General features: G+C 39.3%; 1 protein-coding gene across 5 annotated transcripts in view; it reads left to right on the top strand.

The window, feature by feature from the left end:
• cntn5 (contactin 5) overlaps positions 1–17,689 on the top strand; it is a 107,063-nt gene that overhangs the window by 40,921 nt on the left and 48,453 nt on the right. For all 5 annotated transcript variants that reach the window (XM_040131461.1, XM_040131460.1, XM_040131464.1 and 2 more), the window contains exons 4-6: positions 606–815; positions 6,919–7,042; positions 7,158–7,333. In XM_040131461.1, the coding sequence (XP_039987395.1) occupies positions 606–815; positions 6,919–7,042; positions 7,158–7,333 (510 nt within the window). The remainder of the gene's footprint in view (positions 1–605; positions 816–6,918; positions 7,043–7,157; positions 7,334–17,689) is intronic.

The raw sequence follows: 17,689 nt of genomic DNA, 5'->3' as shown, positions 1-17,689 counted from the left end.
TCAGGCTTCAGACCACCAAATCTACACCTTTGTTGCCAAAATGTGGATTTTCAGAAATCTGTTACATCAAAGATACTATTCTCATATTTTTCAACAATGTATGCATTTTCTGCAGACTGTAGGATATGGATTCTAGGTTTTTCCACCTATTTTACTCAGAGCTGTCTCGGAGCCGTGACACCTACTTATCCTGATGTCTGTACTCTGTTATTTTCTTTGTTTCCTGTTCATCAACATTTCTGCCTTTATAGCACGCTAATGTTTTGCAAATTATTCCTCATACTGTAACATGATCATGATCAGCTCATCAGCTTTATAGAGAGGAGGAGGATAGTGCACAGAAAAGTACTATAGATTACAGAAGGTACACAATAGTATAGTGGTTAATCAAACAAGCATTCTGATTTTTTCAAACAATCAAATTAGCACCTGCATAATTCTTTCTCAGCATTTTACATTGATTTAAGATACTTTACCAAGTATTTATCTAAAACACCGTTCCTCTGGCAAAGTTTTGTCCCCTTTGAGTAGTTATGGTGAATTTGGCTCAAGTTCAAGACCAAATACGATGCAACTCTTCACTGTGTTTTGCCTTTTTTTCCCAGATTTTGCAAGAGCTGTCGCAGCACGGCCTATATCATATGCAGCAGTATTGCGAATGAAACCAGACAGCTCACCGTCAGTGCTCAACTCACGCAGCAGACCTCGACAACACCACAGTGGTGGACTGGTGACTCCTGACTGGCCTGCTTTCTCTAGTCACCCCCTGTCAGCCCTGAGTCTGCTCGGCTCTCAGGAGGACTACCGGAGTGAAGGTAAAACTAATGGTGCAGTCAAACCTACAGTTTGTTTGCTCTTGTCTGAACCAAAATGGAAAAAGTTTTCTCTTTGGTTTGTTAAAGTTCACATTCACACTTACAAACAAACTTTAATTAAAAGTAAAGTAACCTCACAAATAGCTCATTAATGGTACAATTTGGAAACTTGTCTTCCTGCACTGATTTCATCCACAACTTTAGCCAAGGATAAGGAACACTAGTGTACACATAATTTACATGTTGTGGTGTTCATTAGTTAAGAAAACATGAAGAAAAAGCTGAATAAATAAAGGGGATTATCTGTAAAGAGTGATTTGCCTTCGGTGTATTTTGCTGAGAGTAATTGCTAGCTGTCATATGTCAGCATCTGGATCACACTATTAGTCCTGACCGACTGGCTTGTTGTCAAATCATGCAGTACTATGATCTGAATTGACAAGTAGTCTTAGTGCAAACAGGAGGTGCCACATGAGTTTAGAAGACATTGTTGTTAACTGCCGAAATGAACCAAACTAAGAGCGTGGACACTCCAGAGTTTGAATTAACTCCTCCAAACATGATTGGTGTGAATGCACTCTGCTATTTCTGCACTCTGCCCATAGTCTCCCATCTCTGGTTTCACTTTCTATATGCATGATTTCTGCCTGTTTACATTTGGTCTAGAAATGAATCTCACCTATCCATCATCACTGTGTATGGTCTGCAGTGACCAGGGTCATGCCCTTTGTGAAATTGAAGTGGGATCATGGCAATATCCAACGATCGCTGTGTTCTTGTCAGTATTGAAGCTCTAGATATGATGGATATCTTTGTCAAAAGGGAAGATTTAATATCCCAAACACAGCATGGAAACACACTGTCATAAATCTACATGGGTCACTTGCTGTCCTGACTTACAATATGAATAATTCTACAGGATATAATGACACATTGAAGCTTTAATATATGATTAATGAGATCATGCTTATTGCATCTGGAGTGCTTAATTAATGGAAATCTGAAGTAGCTGCTGAATTGGCTAACAGGATCTTGCTATAGCACACTTCTCAAGTAATGAGGTTAGTCACATTAAACGCAGACAGAAAGCAGGAATAACAACTCTTTTTTTCTTTTTCTTTGTTTTTTTTTTCTTTTTACCTTCTTTCTATTTTGATCTTTTATCTATTTCTTTCTTTGTGCCTCTCTCCCTATGTTTCTGTCTTTTTTTGCTTTCTGACAGCATTATCACTATGTAGCCATAAAATGACTTACATCTCTATAACCAAGGTGAGAGTAATGCCTCTCCATTGTCAGTGGTGACAAGAGCATTATACCATTGCACTGGATTGATGTTCAGTGAATGAAATGGATGCCAAAAAGTAATGCACCTTTGGTGCCTTAAAGGGGATATTGCTTTTTGGCTCTGTGACTGACAGATGGCCATGGCACTTGAAGTTGAGTGATTTAAACTACTAAGCTTGTGTATGTGTTTGAACACACACACCATATGTCCTTAAGCATTGAAACCTGTTTTTATACCTTCACACCAGCTCTGGCCGGAGGCGTTATGTTTTTGGTTTGTCCGTCCGGCCATCCGTCCGTCCGTCCATCCTGCATTCCCATTCTCCTGAACGTGATATCTCAGAAACGCCTAGAGGGAATCTCTTCTAATTTGGCACAAACATTCACTCGGACTCAAGGGTGAACTGATTAGATTTTGGAGGTTAATGGTCATGGTCACTGTGACCTTACATTCGTCCCATTCTTGTGAACGCAATATATCAGCAACGACTGGAGGGAATTTCATTACATCTGCCACAAACATCCACTTGGAGTCAAGGACGAACGGATTAGAATTTAATGTGCAAAGGTCAAAGTCGGTGTGACCTCACAAAACACGTTTTTTGCCATTACTCATTCAATTGCTAATAATGATAAAATTCACTTGATAACTTTTATTTAATTCCCTCAAAGTCTTCAATACATATATTATATGATTCTGGACAGAAATGGATGTAAACTGCAACTTGACCGCTTGGCAGAGGCATACAACGCGATAATTCTAGTTATCATCCAACTCTATAATGTTTTCAAATGGTCACAAAAATATGTTGTAGGTGGGCACAGTTCCAGTAGTTAAACAATAGCTAAGCTACCACAGTATGTGTCCGAAAAGATAAAAGAAAACAGTAATTAATGTCTGTTTTCTTCCATGATAGGACACAGCATGATAAAATAAGATATTTGTGGTTCATCTGTCTATTTATTAAATACTTTGAAGTCAGTCAAACTCATGGTTAGTTTCAACTGTGAACTCAAGAAGAACACATAGCCTTTTTCATGCTTCTCTGCAGTACATTATGTTCTGATTCAGATCAGGCTCTACTGTTAACCATAATTACAGTGCACTCAGGAAGGACGATGACACTCTTTATGTTGCTTTGGCTCTTAGCTAACCCACACTGGATTTAAAATAATACAATAACTATTAAGTTAAAGTGCAAACTCCCAGCTCTAATTCAAGGGTGTTTCCGTCCACATCAGATGGACAGTGTGCGAATTTTAGCCCTTTTTAAGCATCATCCCTCGATTTTAGGGGACAGAAAATAAATTTGGAGAATTGACACACACTGGGAGTCATTGTATGTAAGGTCATCATATTTAATGATATATAATTCTTTGCGGTTAATGACTGACTGTAGTCTTTGACCAGCAGACATCAGCAGATACTTGGTATCTTCCCAAGGGATGCATTGCTGGTCCATGATATTATGCAATTTCACTTCTTGTTGTTTTTTTTTCTGAAACTCAGCACCAGAAACCTTGTGCTTTTGGTTGAAATAGAAATCATTTAATCATACATTATGGTTCACTCCACAAACAACACTGGGGCTGGTACAGCATACTGGTATTGTTGAATGAATGTATGGATGGATGTAGAGAAGAACTGCATTGCTTTCTTTTATGTTTTAACACTAGTAACACTACAAGCACTGAAATGTTGTGTAACTTAATATTGATTCATTTTGCTTCACTGATTAGGGTATTGTTTCAAAACCGTTTTATTTCCCTGTAGAGCAGTAAATTGATGACAAAGGGTTGCTGAGATTATACATACCCTGAGAAAAAAGCCATTATTCTTTTCTGTTATCAAATCCTTCCTAAATTGTGAGAAGTACTAAAGATTGGTGACTTGCGTTGTTGTATTATTTATGTACCAGATCAAATGTATTGCCAGCCAAACGTAAATGCTCAACACAATGACGTCTGTTTAAGAACAGAGCACATGTAACCACAAAGAGCATGTGTTTACAACACAGATGTGTTTACAGCCACAACCTTCCTCATAAATTCATTATCTATTATTATTATTATAGAGAAACAGTCCTTCTAAAGAACACAGGATTCAGCTGGCTTTTGTAAAGACTTGAATTCTGAAGTACAATATACCAAGGAAACCTTCTACAATAAGTGCATCTCTTCTGTGTTAACAGAAGGCTGGATCAAAGAGTAGAGTACTGTGAAGGAACAGAAGAGAACTGCAGCAGAGACTGTAAAGCAGAAAACATTAGGCCGGGAAGCACATTGCTACGTGGGTGCGTTTGTGCCATGGAGAGTTCAAGTTTTACATGAGAACCACTTCAAAGGACCAACCAACAGGAGCACCTTAAATCAACAGTGTGGCGGAGTCATATGGGTATTAAATAGAATTTAAATAAAATTTTACACTAGAGACCATCTTGTGATGGGATCACACCAGCCATGACGCCAAATTGGTGTGTATGGTGCAATGGAACACACAACATAAGAGAAGTGAGTTTGGCGAAAAAGGGTGAACTGGGCGATATTTATTCAACATGCCTAACTTTGAGATCCCATCGCAAGATGGTCTTTAGTTTTACCTATTGTCTTAGAGTAGAGGGGAATGATTGAAACTAGGATACAGTGATCTGCTACTTAAAACGAATGTGAGCCAGAGGCGTTAAGTGAGGGGGCCAATGGCCCCTTCCCTACTTCCCTACTGTGCACAGACGGACAGACATATAAACACCTGTCACATTACTCAAAACCGTCTCTGTGGTAGTTCCCACTACAGGAGGAGTCTGCAGAACCACATTTTGCCATGATGAAACTAGGGCTGTCCCAGACCAGAGATTTTTCTAGACGACTAATAGTTATTAGTTCAAGCCATTAGTCGACTAGTTGGCACACATTTATGATAATAATTGAATTATCCAAATATATATTTTTGTGAGGCATCAGAAAATGGTTTGAGTTCCGGAGCTGAGAAAGACTGTTATAAGTAACATTGTCAACACTGTGCCCACCCCCCCATTTAAAGTTAGACCTACTAGCCTGTCTAATCTCAACTGTGGTCCTGTGGGGCCCAGAGTACTGTTATTTTTCTTTTTTTTCCTGTCCGATATTATAAAACATCTTCTAGTTATACTGTATGTACATTTCTGATAATGTTGTAAAAAATTGATTAATGATTTATGAGGATCTTTCTCTCCGTTCATCTGAGTATTTGTATGATTAATCTTCTTCAAAACATTGCCATTAAAGCCTATTTTATAAGGGGGTTCTGACTCCAAAGTGCCAGTACCTCTCCATGTCTTATGGCCATGGTTTGGTCCAACTCCCGATAATGAATCTCACCCTTTTTCAATATGTGCCTCGTGTGTACCTCACCCTTTGCGAGCCACAAAAAAACAAACAAAAGCACTCCCTTTGTACGCCACATACAGTATACCACATTTGATGACAGATCATCAGTGCTCCAAATATGCACTATGCTATGATATGAGCAGCAATATAAACCTTATATAGAAAATTGTAAGGTTGATATGTGTGCAGTATTGACTTAGATTTGAAAAGAAGGATAGTGGAATCAACCACAATATAAAGGGTAGGAAGAAAAGAAAAATTATGTTGTGATCTATTTTAAACAAGCTCCTGTTGTCATGTCGATGCAATATTTTCTCCAGTGTATTACATTCATTTGTATATTGAAATTGATTAATACCATTTTAGAGATGAGAGATACTTACAGTAAGTAGCTGTTGCCCAGATTTATCAATGTCTGAATCCCAGATGGGGCCATTTTTTGTGGATATAATTTTTGCTATAGGCTTATTTTATTTCTTGTAGTTTTGCTTGTTATATAAAAAAAAGAGGCCTGCTCTAGACTATTAGGAGGATAGTAAACAATGTTGAAGGACTGAAAGAAAAAGGAAAAATTGTGTTATAGTAACCTTTCCTCCCTATTTTCCGCTCAGTGGTAGTTTGGTCAAATTATTTGTAATAAATCCTATGATATTAGTTGTATAACACTGGATGCCATCGTTTGAAAGTATGTGCTTTTATGTGAAATGTGAATCCAGATCATAGTGGGAAACAGGTCTCGGAGACTGCAGATGCAGTGTAACCTTAACCATCCCAAACGTGGCCAAGAAATATTACTGTAAAGTTGGGACCCAGTGTGTTTAAACTCATGTTAACAACATTGTTGGCTCACCCCATGGCCCTCGAGGCAGATAACAATGAGTCCAAAAAATGTGAAAGTAATTGGATGATATGTTAAAGGTTGAGCTTATAGGTGGGACATTTCTACACGTTTATTTTTTACTACAGGAATCATATCCAACCAGGTTAACTTAATGCTCACAAAGGGTCACTTCTAACTCAAGAAATTGCTATATCTACTTTATAAGGACAACAGCCTTCAGGATTTTCTTCGTAAACAAATTTTGACTCTCACTTTGAGGATTACTAGAATGCCTTCTTAGTGCTGAACAGCCGCATCAGTTAATACATATGTCAATAATATGTCGCTAAAGTGTTCTCATCATCTATCAGAAAAATCAGCTGTCTGCTGCAGAATCACATGCTTGTTATTGTTAGTCTATTTTGTTGTTTATAATTTCATCACACTGTGGAGCTGTACATGTTTCTCTTTTTACCTATAAAGGATGTTAGTACAAAATATTCATTATCACCGTGGCCTGCGCTAACCAAACTGGGGAGTAATATAAGTAACTGGACAGTAAAACTGAGTGGCAATCCCATTGTGATAATTGCAATCATCCTTGTCTTTGTCTCTTTTTTTTTTCCCTCATAGAAAGTGAAGAGTTTGGGCCTGTTTTTGTCCAGGAGCCAGATGATGTTATTTTTCCTTTGGATTCTGATGAAAAGAAAGTGGTAATGCACTGTGAAGCACGGGGGAATCCATTACCCACATACAGGTGTGACATACTCTATATTTGTCTGTCTCCTAATTGCAATTCTACTTTCACAGCTCATTAGCTTGTTATTCATCACAAATATATTAAAATTTCCTATTCTTTTTATGTTCTTCAGTTGGTACATCAATGGGACAGAAGTGGATGCAGAGGCAGGTTACCACTACAGCTTAATTGATGGAAACTTAATTATTAACAATGCAAGTGAGATCACTGACTACGGGAAGTACCAGTGTAAAGCAGAGAACAGCTTTGGGACCGTCCTAAGTCGAGACGCTCTATTACAGTTTGCATGTGAGTAGACCTTTTTTAATTAATTCAACCATCTTTTACAAGTAATAGGTCTAATAATAGTCTGATACACTGTATACAGAAGCATTTAGCTCCATGTGTTTGTGTTGGTAAAATGTAAAAATGTACTTTTAGTCTTTCAGATTTACAGTAGGGGGTGAAAAACATGGCTCTCAAAACAAATAATTAGCTTTAAGCTCTTTGCCTCACTGAGCCAAACCTGTTTGGCTCCAGGGCTAAATAAACCCTGCACCGTCTACTGTAAGGATTTGTTGCTGTCTTTAGTTCCTTCCGGCTCCCCCTGATACTGTTGGGTTGCACTGCTGACACGGCATGCGCCCTCAAATGACACATCTTAATGGTAAGTGAGGGTAAAAAGCACATTTCTTCCTCCAGCAATCCCCTGGCCTACCTCCAAAACATCATCGGAGGCTAAGGGAGCACACAGAGTGAGACCAGGGGCACTATGTTCAGAGGAAAAATGCATTGCTGGTTTTCGCTACAGTTTCTTCAGGAGCAATGACCATATTCGCCTTAATTGGCTTTAATGTTCTCAGTCACTGAGCTGTTGCTATATAGTATAGAAGTATAGTACATGGTCTCGTTTTGTTATGGGGACTTACACTTGTTACAGGAATTACTTAGGAAACAAATGGCTACATTAGCCTGAAACATTGTAAATGTGGAAAAAGGGAGAGAGTTCTGTTCTATAAACCCCTATTCAGGCCAACAGCACCAAAGGTTGTCTTTTGTCTTTTTTAGTCTTTCATATATATCAACGTGATCAAAAAAGTGAACAAATATCAAAGAGAGACTGGTCCTAAATTAAATATAAGCCAGACTGCATTGGCAGGCTGAAATGCCCAGATGGTAAAGCACAGACACGCTTCAAAATAGCGCTGCTAGTTTCTGAGGTAAGGGAGCTGCACCTCAACATTTACCCTCATCTGTCCTCTCAACTGTCCAGATCTTCTCCTTTCCCTCCTCCTCTCTCCACTTGAGTGCCGAATCAGTACGTAAAAAAATTGAGCTTGAGCTTTTTTTTCTTTCCCTGAGAATTTGAACTTGCCTGAAAATGAGCAATGTAACATGTAGGCACTCATTTATTAGTCAAAGCTTGAAGCTGAGACATGGGCAGCTATTTTTGGTTTTGCATAAATACTGTGCATTTGCTTGGCACCGTATTATCCATCAGATTCAAAGTGACAATATGCAAGATTCTCTTTCTATAATATTTTGCCAACATTTTTGTCTGAAGGAATCAGTGTGGTATTTTGCATTACACCTTCTTTATAGTGCATTTCATTCGATGAAGAGTTTCTGTAGATACCTTTCCTTCTTTTTCTGTTAAAGATGACTATAGCTGCTCATTCTTAAAACAAAGTAAGTGAACCATAGGCATGTCATACAGTATGGTGCAAGTGATTGTCAGGATTTGTTGCTTTTATTTTTTGCTGTTTCCTGTATTTAAATGATTAGAAAACCTAGTACTGCCGAACAATAAAGAATGACCACACATTGGAAAGTATTATGTTCCTTATAAATAACTGTCTGCCCAGCAGCAGCCAATATGAGTACCCAAGTATGGGGCAGTGCTTTAAGGTTTGCCACCTGCAATGGGTGCTAGACCCTGACTCCAAAAAAATCTCTTCAAATCCATATCAGTTCTTTTTTTTTTTTTTACAGTGTATTCCATGATAGATATATATGCATCTAGTTAATTACTTCTAATGTATGCCTTGACAGAATTTCTTTAAATGAAGTTTTGAAGCATATTAAGGCTTAAGGAGAGGGGGTATGTTAGGAGTCATGTTTGGTTGATTGGCAGGTATATCAGTTGAGACGATGTCCATTTGTCACACATCACCCAAGCCATCTTTACACAAAATTGGATTTTGTCGCTCCAGACAGGTCATACAGTATCCTTTTGTTAAGGGCATAACAGGGAGTAATGTATAAAATGATTTCATTATTAATCAACTCTTTTTCCCAAATCACGTTATTGCCTAGCAGTGTGGTACAGTAGCAAATTTTCTGTGGCCTGGGGGTCTGGAGCCATAGCCCTTGAATGTTACTCACTGAAACAGCATGTGTGGCCATCTCAGTTCTGCTATTGAGTCAGAAAAAAAGCCAACATCTCACAGACTGTTGTTGTGGTGAGATCTGAAATATCCAAGTTGGGGAATTAATGATTCTTTATGTAATGGTGGAACATAGTATCATCATACAGGTAAAGAAACACTGAAACTAATATTTGTTCTGTTTGTGGTTCTGGTTTAAACACTAAAGTAAATCTCTCCTAAAGTAGTCTCTACACTAGTAGAGATGAAAATTACACAAAACAATAGATAAAAATAAAAATATCTTTGTATAGGAAATATAATTATTTCCTTAAAAGGATATGAAGTAAAATCTAATGGGTTATATCACAGGTATAAAAATGTAAAATTCTGAGTTTTATAATCATGCAATAAGAAATTTCCTTCAAGTTCTTTATTGTTACTTCTGTAGTACACATTTGTCATACATGGGAGCAAAATATTGTTCTCCACAGTGCAACAAAGGCGACAGACGAGGCACCACTAAAAGTCACTAAAATCACAAAAACTGTCAGCCATGGTCATGTCTTATTTTGGTACTGCTGAATATGTTTTAGTACAATAATAATCCTTTCCTGTATACTGTGGTGTCCATTTTTGTTGTGTATCCAATAAAAAAGGTCTATTTACACTATGGGATCAGCGCTGTGTGCCATGTAGGGATGATAATAAATATAATAATTGAAGTGTACAGGATGAGAACAGGATACAGAATATGGTCCAAAAATGGTGAAAAAAGTCCAAAAATAGTAAAGAAGGTGCCATATTGGTGTACTTTCCTAAATACGCTTAACCTGACATGAGAGCTCAGTAGATGTTGCTGCTTCCTGAGCTTTACTAAGCTGCATTCAGAAAACCTGTCTAGGCATTTCAACCCCTGGCCAAGTTTTTCTTTCCTTTAATTTTATCCATGGCTGTTTAGTATATGAAGTGACACATTTTTGTGACTGTTTCTTCAACTTAATACAGTACATATATTCAACCCCATCAGTGTGTAATAGTCTCGTACTCAGTCTACATTTCTTTAAAATGCGACCCTTCAGAAGGCTTGCCACAGAAACAGAGAGGTGCCCTGCAGCACACATTTGGATGCAGAACCATCCCTTTCTCTTTCAGCATAACAAATGGTGGGTATTTATCACTCAGCGTGGAGCTCAACTTTTTCTTCTCTGTTCATGTTGGCAGTGCACTTTTTCATGCGACACAGTTTACGACTGCTTAAACTGTTTCAGATACACATGAGCAATCCTTTTTCTCTTTAGGGCATTTGTAGGTGCAACAGTTTATCATCTTTTGGTCATCAGAAATAATTAATAATTACATTAAGTAATAGGATTCAGTTTACATTAAATCCACTTAGAGGCACCACCCTTAAAAAGAGAAAGGATAGTCAATTCACTGATTCAGTCTCGTAAAATATACCAACACTTAATAACTACAACCAAAATTACCATATCAATTGGAGTTCTGCAGAGTAGAGGTTGACGACATTCACTTTTGTGCAACCTCAAATAGACTAGCAGGTATAATCAAAAACATTTATTTAACAGATAACAAAAGTGAAAACACACAATATCTAATCTAACGGATGGTACTATATACAGGTTTGTGTGTATGTGTGTGTGTGTGAGTGGGAAAACAGTCAAAACAAAATGGTTGATTCAAAATGGCGTGTGTGGAAAGTAAACGAAGGAGTTTATAAAGCCGGAGCTTTGTGTTTCCTCTCTGCATATGTTTATGTTTAAGACCAATTCGTGTAGGATACAGATGCCAAGTTAAAAGAAAGGTTAGCTGGTTATATGCAAAACCAAGTCAAACCAAACCAAATCAATACACAAACAATGTGACAAAAGTCCAAAAGTCTTTTTTTTTTAGCCATACCATGCTATACTATGCTAGGCCCAGTTAATGTTACCATGTCCATTGAGGGAAAGAGGTGCCTTCTGGCGTGCTGCTTTATTAAGTTCACCGAGCTGCAGGCTTGCGCAGCAGTAGCAGGATGCCTGCCTATTACTGAGTTCAGAATTATTGAGTTTGCTGCTGTTGCTGACAAACCCAAGTTTGAAAAAGTAACTTCAAGAAAAGTAAGGTACCCTGAGATAGCAACTGTCTTAATGTCAGTGCAGGGATGGACTGTGTTGTTAGCTATGACCATTAGGAGCAAACTCTGGAGCTCTTGTCCTTTAAGTTTTTTTTTAACTCATGGCCCAGGGCTGTAACCCTCTGGGTAGCTGGAGACAGAGAGGCATTCCAAAACACTGTCACTGTCTGATGGATTATGACCATGTTCTGCACTGTGGTGAGAGATGATGAGGTCATCATCTGAACCGTCTATTGGCTGGTCACACTTCTGGGCCAGAATTTCTGAGTATGGCCTTTTGCTGCTTCTATTTTGTGAATGTCTATCTCAAGGCAGTTGGTGGACATGGCGGTTAAGCTCAGTGTCCCCATTCAGCCTTTTGTCAGCCCCCTTCAAGCAGTACTGAGGGTGACCTTTTGAGGCAGTAGACCTATGTGACCCTTCGGTGTCTGTGCTGGCAGCCTTAGTGTTTTTTTCCCCCCCTGGCTTTGGAAGTAACAGCAGTTTCCCAAGCCACCTGTGTCATCTTCCTTATCTTGTGCATTGAAGCTTTACCTTGATGAGCCATAAGTACAATATGAATGCGTACACACGGATGAAGGTTCCACAAGAACGAGAACTTGAAGGTAGAGTATTCTTTTAGGTCTAGTGCATTCTTGCCCTGAAAGTATGCATGACTCAAACTTTTGCAGTAATCTCTGGGATGCTCACAACAGCAAAATATAAGTTCAGGGCTGCAACCAGTAATGTGGTCTTGTCAGCAGTAGAAGAGCATTCTTCTGCTAGTGCTTGACAGAGCTCTTTGTGGTCATTTCTGACACTGGGTGTCGTTTATTTTGTTGTGTTGCAAATCACACTGTTTACAACAATACAAGCTCCTCGTACCTAAAAGAGAGGCTCCTTCTGGCACATGGACATGGTTTGGGTAGGAAAAGTCTGACATGGACAGTAAGCCGTATTTGCAAATTCATGCCGCAGATCAGTCCCCATAACAGACTCAAACGCCACTAACGTCTTTTACCACCTACGCAAGAATCATGTCAAACAGTACGGAGACAGTCTACGGATGAGGACCATAAAAGTACAGTCGAGTGCTCTAAACAAACTTCAGACTTAGACGCTGAAAGAGACTTTTGCCCAGGGTACACCGTATGGCAAAGAATTACAAAGATGGAAGGAGATAACAGCTGCCGTTGCAACTTATATCTGCAAAGACATGGCCCCAATTTACAAGGGGTTGAGGAACAGGGGTTTCATGAGTTGGTGCTAATAGTTATATAAACTATTTATTCATTGAATTTACAGAATATGTTCTATATTGTGAAATGTGTCGATACCTGGATATGAAATTACCTGTATCGGGATATGAGATTTTGGTCATATTGCCAGCCCTTGCTTTAGAGCTGGTCTTCCACACAAGTTTAACTTTCTCCCTTTTGGGGTCGCATTGGGGAACTCAATTAGATTGTGGTCTCGTTCTCTGAAGTAACTGTCGATTGTTGTGTTCAAAATTAACCAAAATGTTCAGTGTCCTTAGCTATAGGCTCAAGCACTTCAAGAGGGGGGCAGTGTGAGGTCTTTTCTGATGTAGGCGAGACTAAGCTAGCATTACTTTGGATGTGTATAGCATGTCCTACAGTTTTCTGTGGTTGAGAGGCAGGGGCTGAACAGCTTTCATCACTCTCTTGTTAATGCGGAGAGGAGGCTCAACAGTCCTGGAATGTTCTAGTACCCCCCTTTGTAGGGACGAGCACAGATGAATGTGTCGTGCATCAGTGGTTGAGAAGAACACAGGGCAGAATATCTTCTAGAAGATATACATCTACTCAATGTCTGTCTCAGACACTCCAAGATGAGTCTGTCAGTGGAGGTTGAGGAGAGCTACCTTCATTCCCAAGGATTTAGTTTCAGTTGGGAATTGTTCCCATCTTCTGACTGGAGAGGGAGTCAACGTTTCAATAAGAGAGTAGTGTGAATCAGAGTAACCAGAATCACATTGGATGAAAGACTGTGGTGGGGCAAAAATGGTCATATATATCATCATTTTTGGAGCATGTGCAAGTTAAAATTTCACATGCTCATATTTGTGCGAGTGCATGATGATTATTAGGTTGTTTGGTGCCCCTCTGGCACGGGTACTGCATTAGCCACTGTGGTTGAAAGAAGTACCTTTTCTTCTTCAAAGGCTCAGTCAGTCTCTCCCTACCTGCACTCACCGTACACACACTCATGATGAAATGCACAAAACAATCAATTTAGCTGTTACCATGTTCCAAAGATGAAACAGTCTATAGCTGATAACTTAACAAACAACATGAGAACAGGAGGCTGGTGGAGAACAAGAGCAAACAAGAGGTCCCGACTCACATCTGATGATGAGAGTGCAGGCTGCAGGGAGAGTGCAGGTGAACGTAGGGAGAGACTGACTGAGCAATTAAGAAGAGAAGTACTACTTTCAACCACAATCGTTAAATACCTATGGTTGCGGTACGAGGGGAATGCTATGCTGTGTGTATATAGTAGGCATTGTAGAACGTCCATTGCCGGCAACTCTAAACTTGTTGATGGGCCAGTGGGTCACAGTTTAAGCTTGAAACATTGAAGTTGCGCACAATAGTAATAAAGCAAAACCTGCAGGGACCAATGCATCACCCGAAACACTGAGTCCCTTCGCACTTCTTTTAAGTGGTTAGATGAGAGTAATCGTTCAACGTGGGAGAATGAAATGGTCATCAATTTCAACACTGCCTATAACATCAGAAAGAGCAACTCTCGTTCACCAAATAAAAAGGAGGGCGCGACCAAATAATGTGCTTGTGCGAGTGGAAAAGATAATCTGGAGCACTAGTGAGGTTAAATGGGTTGTTTAGTACAACAAAGCAGTGTGGGTGGCTATGGTGTTGCATAAGTAGACACCTTGTAGCTTGGGCAGTACACTAGCCTAACCGAACAATATGGTGGCCTACACTATGCGGAGTAGCTTCCTATGGAAGAGGGGTAGGTAGTTATCAATAACCTTTAGCTAAAATTGATTAATGAATCAATTCTCACGACAATGCACATGATTGTAAGTGCAGCTGGACATCCACTCCGGTGACAGATCAGTGGTGTTGAATGTAAACACTTTTGCTAAGTTAAAAGTTTGAGATTACACTTTTTATTTTTTTGCACATTTTCATGGGACACAGTTTTCGACTGCTTTAACTATCTCAGATACAAATGAGCAATCCTTTTTCTCTGTAGGGCATTTGTAGGTGCAACAGTTTATCATCTTTTGGTCGTCAGAAATAATTAATAATTACATTAAGTAATAGGATTCAGTTTACATTAAATCCACTTAGGGGCACCACCCTGAAAAACAGAAAGGATAGTCAATTCACTGATTCAGTCTCATAAAATATACTATCAATTTGGAACTCTGATTAATAATTAACTTAATGACTACAACAAAAATCACCATATCAATAAGGGATGGTAAAATATACAGGTGTGGGTGTCTTGGAAAACAGACAAGACAAAATGGTTCACTCAAAATGGGGGCTTTTAGTATCCTCTCCGCATGTGTGTCTAGGTTTAAGTTCAATTTGTGTAAGATAAAGATGCCTTGTTAAAAAGAGATTAGTTGGTAACATGCAAAACCAAATTAAACCAAACCAAATTCATACATATACATTGACAAAAGTTAAACAGTACTGCCCTTAGCTGTGCCACGCTATGCTATGCTAGGCCCAGTTAACATTATCATGTCGGTGGAATGAGAGAGCTGCCCTCTGGCATGCTGCTTTGCTATGTCCAGCGAGCTGCAGGCTAGTGCGGCTTCCTGGCAGGGTACAGGCTGGTCTTGCTGCTGACTTCTTTGTCACCGAGGAGATCATTTGTGCTTGCTGTGCAGCTTCTGTGTTGCTGAGGAGATCACTGGTCTCCTTACAAAGCTAGCGGCTCATCGTAACTCTGCTTTGTGGCTCCTCTTGCTCGTAAAATCAACTGGCAGTCTTTGCGTCGTAGCAGCTCGCGCTAAATTATACTTGTTCACTATCAGTTAATCTTGGGCAGGCTCTTGCATTGAAAAGAGTTCAATGCGGTAGTCTGCTCCAAGCAGGCCACACAGAGGTCAGAGAGCGGCAGCTCATGCCGTAGAGAAGAGAGGGAAAGAATAGCAGTTGTTGCCGCAGGGGCAGCAGCGGCTGCAGCAGTGGAATACCACGTATTCGATGCAATTTAGTCAAGCTGTCATGTATTAAAGAGAAGAGAAGAGAAGAAGACAAAGGAGCACTGGCGTTTTGTCGGCCTGCTGACGTCATAGGGCACAGTGTGACCATTGCTGGCTGGCTGTTGGGCCCATGGGCGGAGTTAAGGTATAGGTATGAGACCTGAGGAATTCTGGGAAGTTGAGTTCAGTTTAAATCACAATGGATGAATTGAACGAAGTGAATGTTTTAAAGAAGTGATTACATGCTTTTATCTGTTGTCAAGACTTGAATGTACATTGAGACATCACATACAGTCAGCAGTCAGCTCCTAGTAACTGTGTTTTTAGATGGGGAACACTATTCTCGCAGTTACAAACTGTACCTGCAGGTTCAGGTCAGATTCGGGCGTAGAATAATCAGCTAAGGCTAAAATTATAGTTCATAAAGATGTAATAGTTTCTACTGGCATTGGTGGGAGAGCTCTATCTCAGGCGAGGTGGTGAGCTTTCACCATAATGCACTACTGGAAATCCTGGATTTGCTAGCCAAATCACCTGAATAGATAGGTGCTGTAAGGGGCACATGAAAACAATTAGTTAGGTATAATTTTTTTAAGCAGTTGCTGGCTGATTTGGTTTTATGATTGTTTAAGAGTGTGTTACCAGTTTATTCGTTGAGAGATTATAAGATTTTGTTTATGCTTAGGATATTTTGTCTTACTAAATCTTGATTTGCGCTTATTTTATAACTGTTCTTTTGTTTGTCTGTTTAATGTTTGATTTTGTTTTGCTTTTTTCATTGTGTGTGTGTATGTGTGTCTATATGCATACGTATATACAAGAGAATTTTTTTTTTTATAATCATAAGATTTTTAGTTGTGGGCTAAGATCAGGTAAGAAACAATTTTTCAATTGTTAGACTGGGCTGAGCTAAATTAATTTGACCCAGGCTGGCCTGAGTGAGTTTTGCTGGGTGAAGCAAATTCTGAAATTGCGTGCCTGTGCAGCACTTCACTATACCCTCTAGTCTGGAGGGTTGTTATGTCAAGCTGGTGTACTGAACACAGCTCTGTTTCATGCAGGGAATCAGAAGAGAGGTAGAGTGGACTGGTCAGAGTGCATGAGGGAAGGTTCAGGCAAGGCTGTCTGTATTATATCCACTGGTCATGTTCTCTGCTCCAATGATATTTCAGTAGGATGCTTTTTTTCCGTCTTTGTTTTGAAATTCTGAGCTGCTGAACCCTCACACTTGGGCTGTTTTTCAGCCGTGACTTTTAAGGCAGCAGGCAGAAAGGAGGCCTCTGATCTTTCTCCCCAAAGAGCTCTCTCTGCAGAAGAGAGTCTGGCTGAGGCTCAGGTATTGAGCCACTCAAAGCAGTACAGTAGTAATGAAATTAACGGGATGCTTTGACATTAGTATTTGAAGACCCACACACACACACACACCGTCACTCTGAAATGTTCTGCAAATCTGTAATGATCAGTAGTTACTGTCCATTGAATGAATTCATACTGATCTTAAAGTGAATAATTTGCATCGAGCACCTGGTCTTGTGCTTGCAGCAAATATAATCACTGCATTTCTTGATTTTAAACATTTATATGGACATATGTTGAATTGTAATTTTTGAGGATGCTTTAATGAGCAAGCTGTTTTTACATTATTAAAAAGTCATTAATATTAAATCACTTACATAACTGTAGTTTGCGAAAGGAAATGATCGGTCAGTAAGAGTTTCATTTGAACCTCATCTCCTAGTTCCATAACACATAAATGCTTCTCACTTTAATGGCTTCTTTTTGAGTGACTGAAACACCCACTGGGCCTTTATTTGTTTATTTTAATTTAACGTTTAAAGTGATCATTGCTGTGGTGCTTCTACATTGCACTTCTCACTTGACAGTCAAACAGCAATAAAGGTTTATGTAGGTGGCTCTCTGATTTTAATTTTTTTTTTCTATGTTATGGTGGCTATTACTGCTGATGCTAA

Source organism: Xiphias gladius, chromosome 7 (assembly GCF_016859285.1).
Source record: "Xiphias gladius isolate SHS-SW01 ecotype Sanya breed wild chromosome 7, ASM1685928v1, whole genome shotgun sequence".
NCBI lineage: Eukaryota > Metazoa > Chordata > Actinopteri > Istiophoriformes > Xiphiidae > Xiphias > Xiphias gladius.
This window is presented reverse-complemented; position numbering and strand designations above follow the sequence as displayed.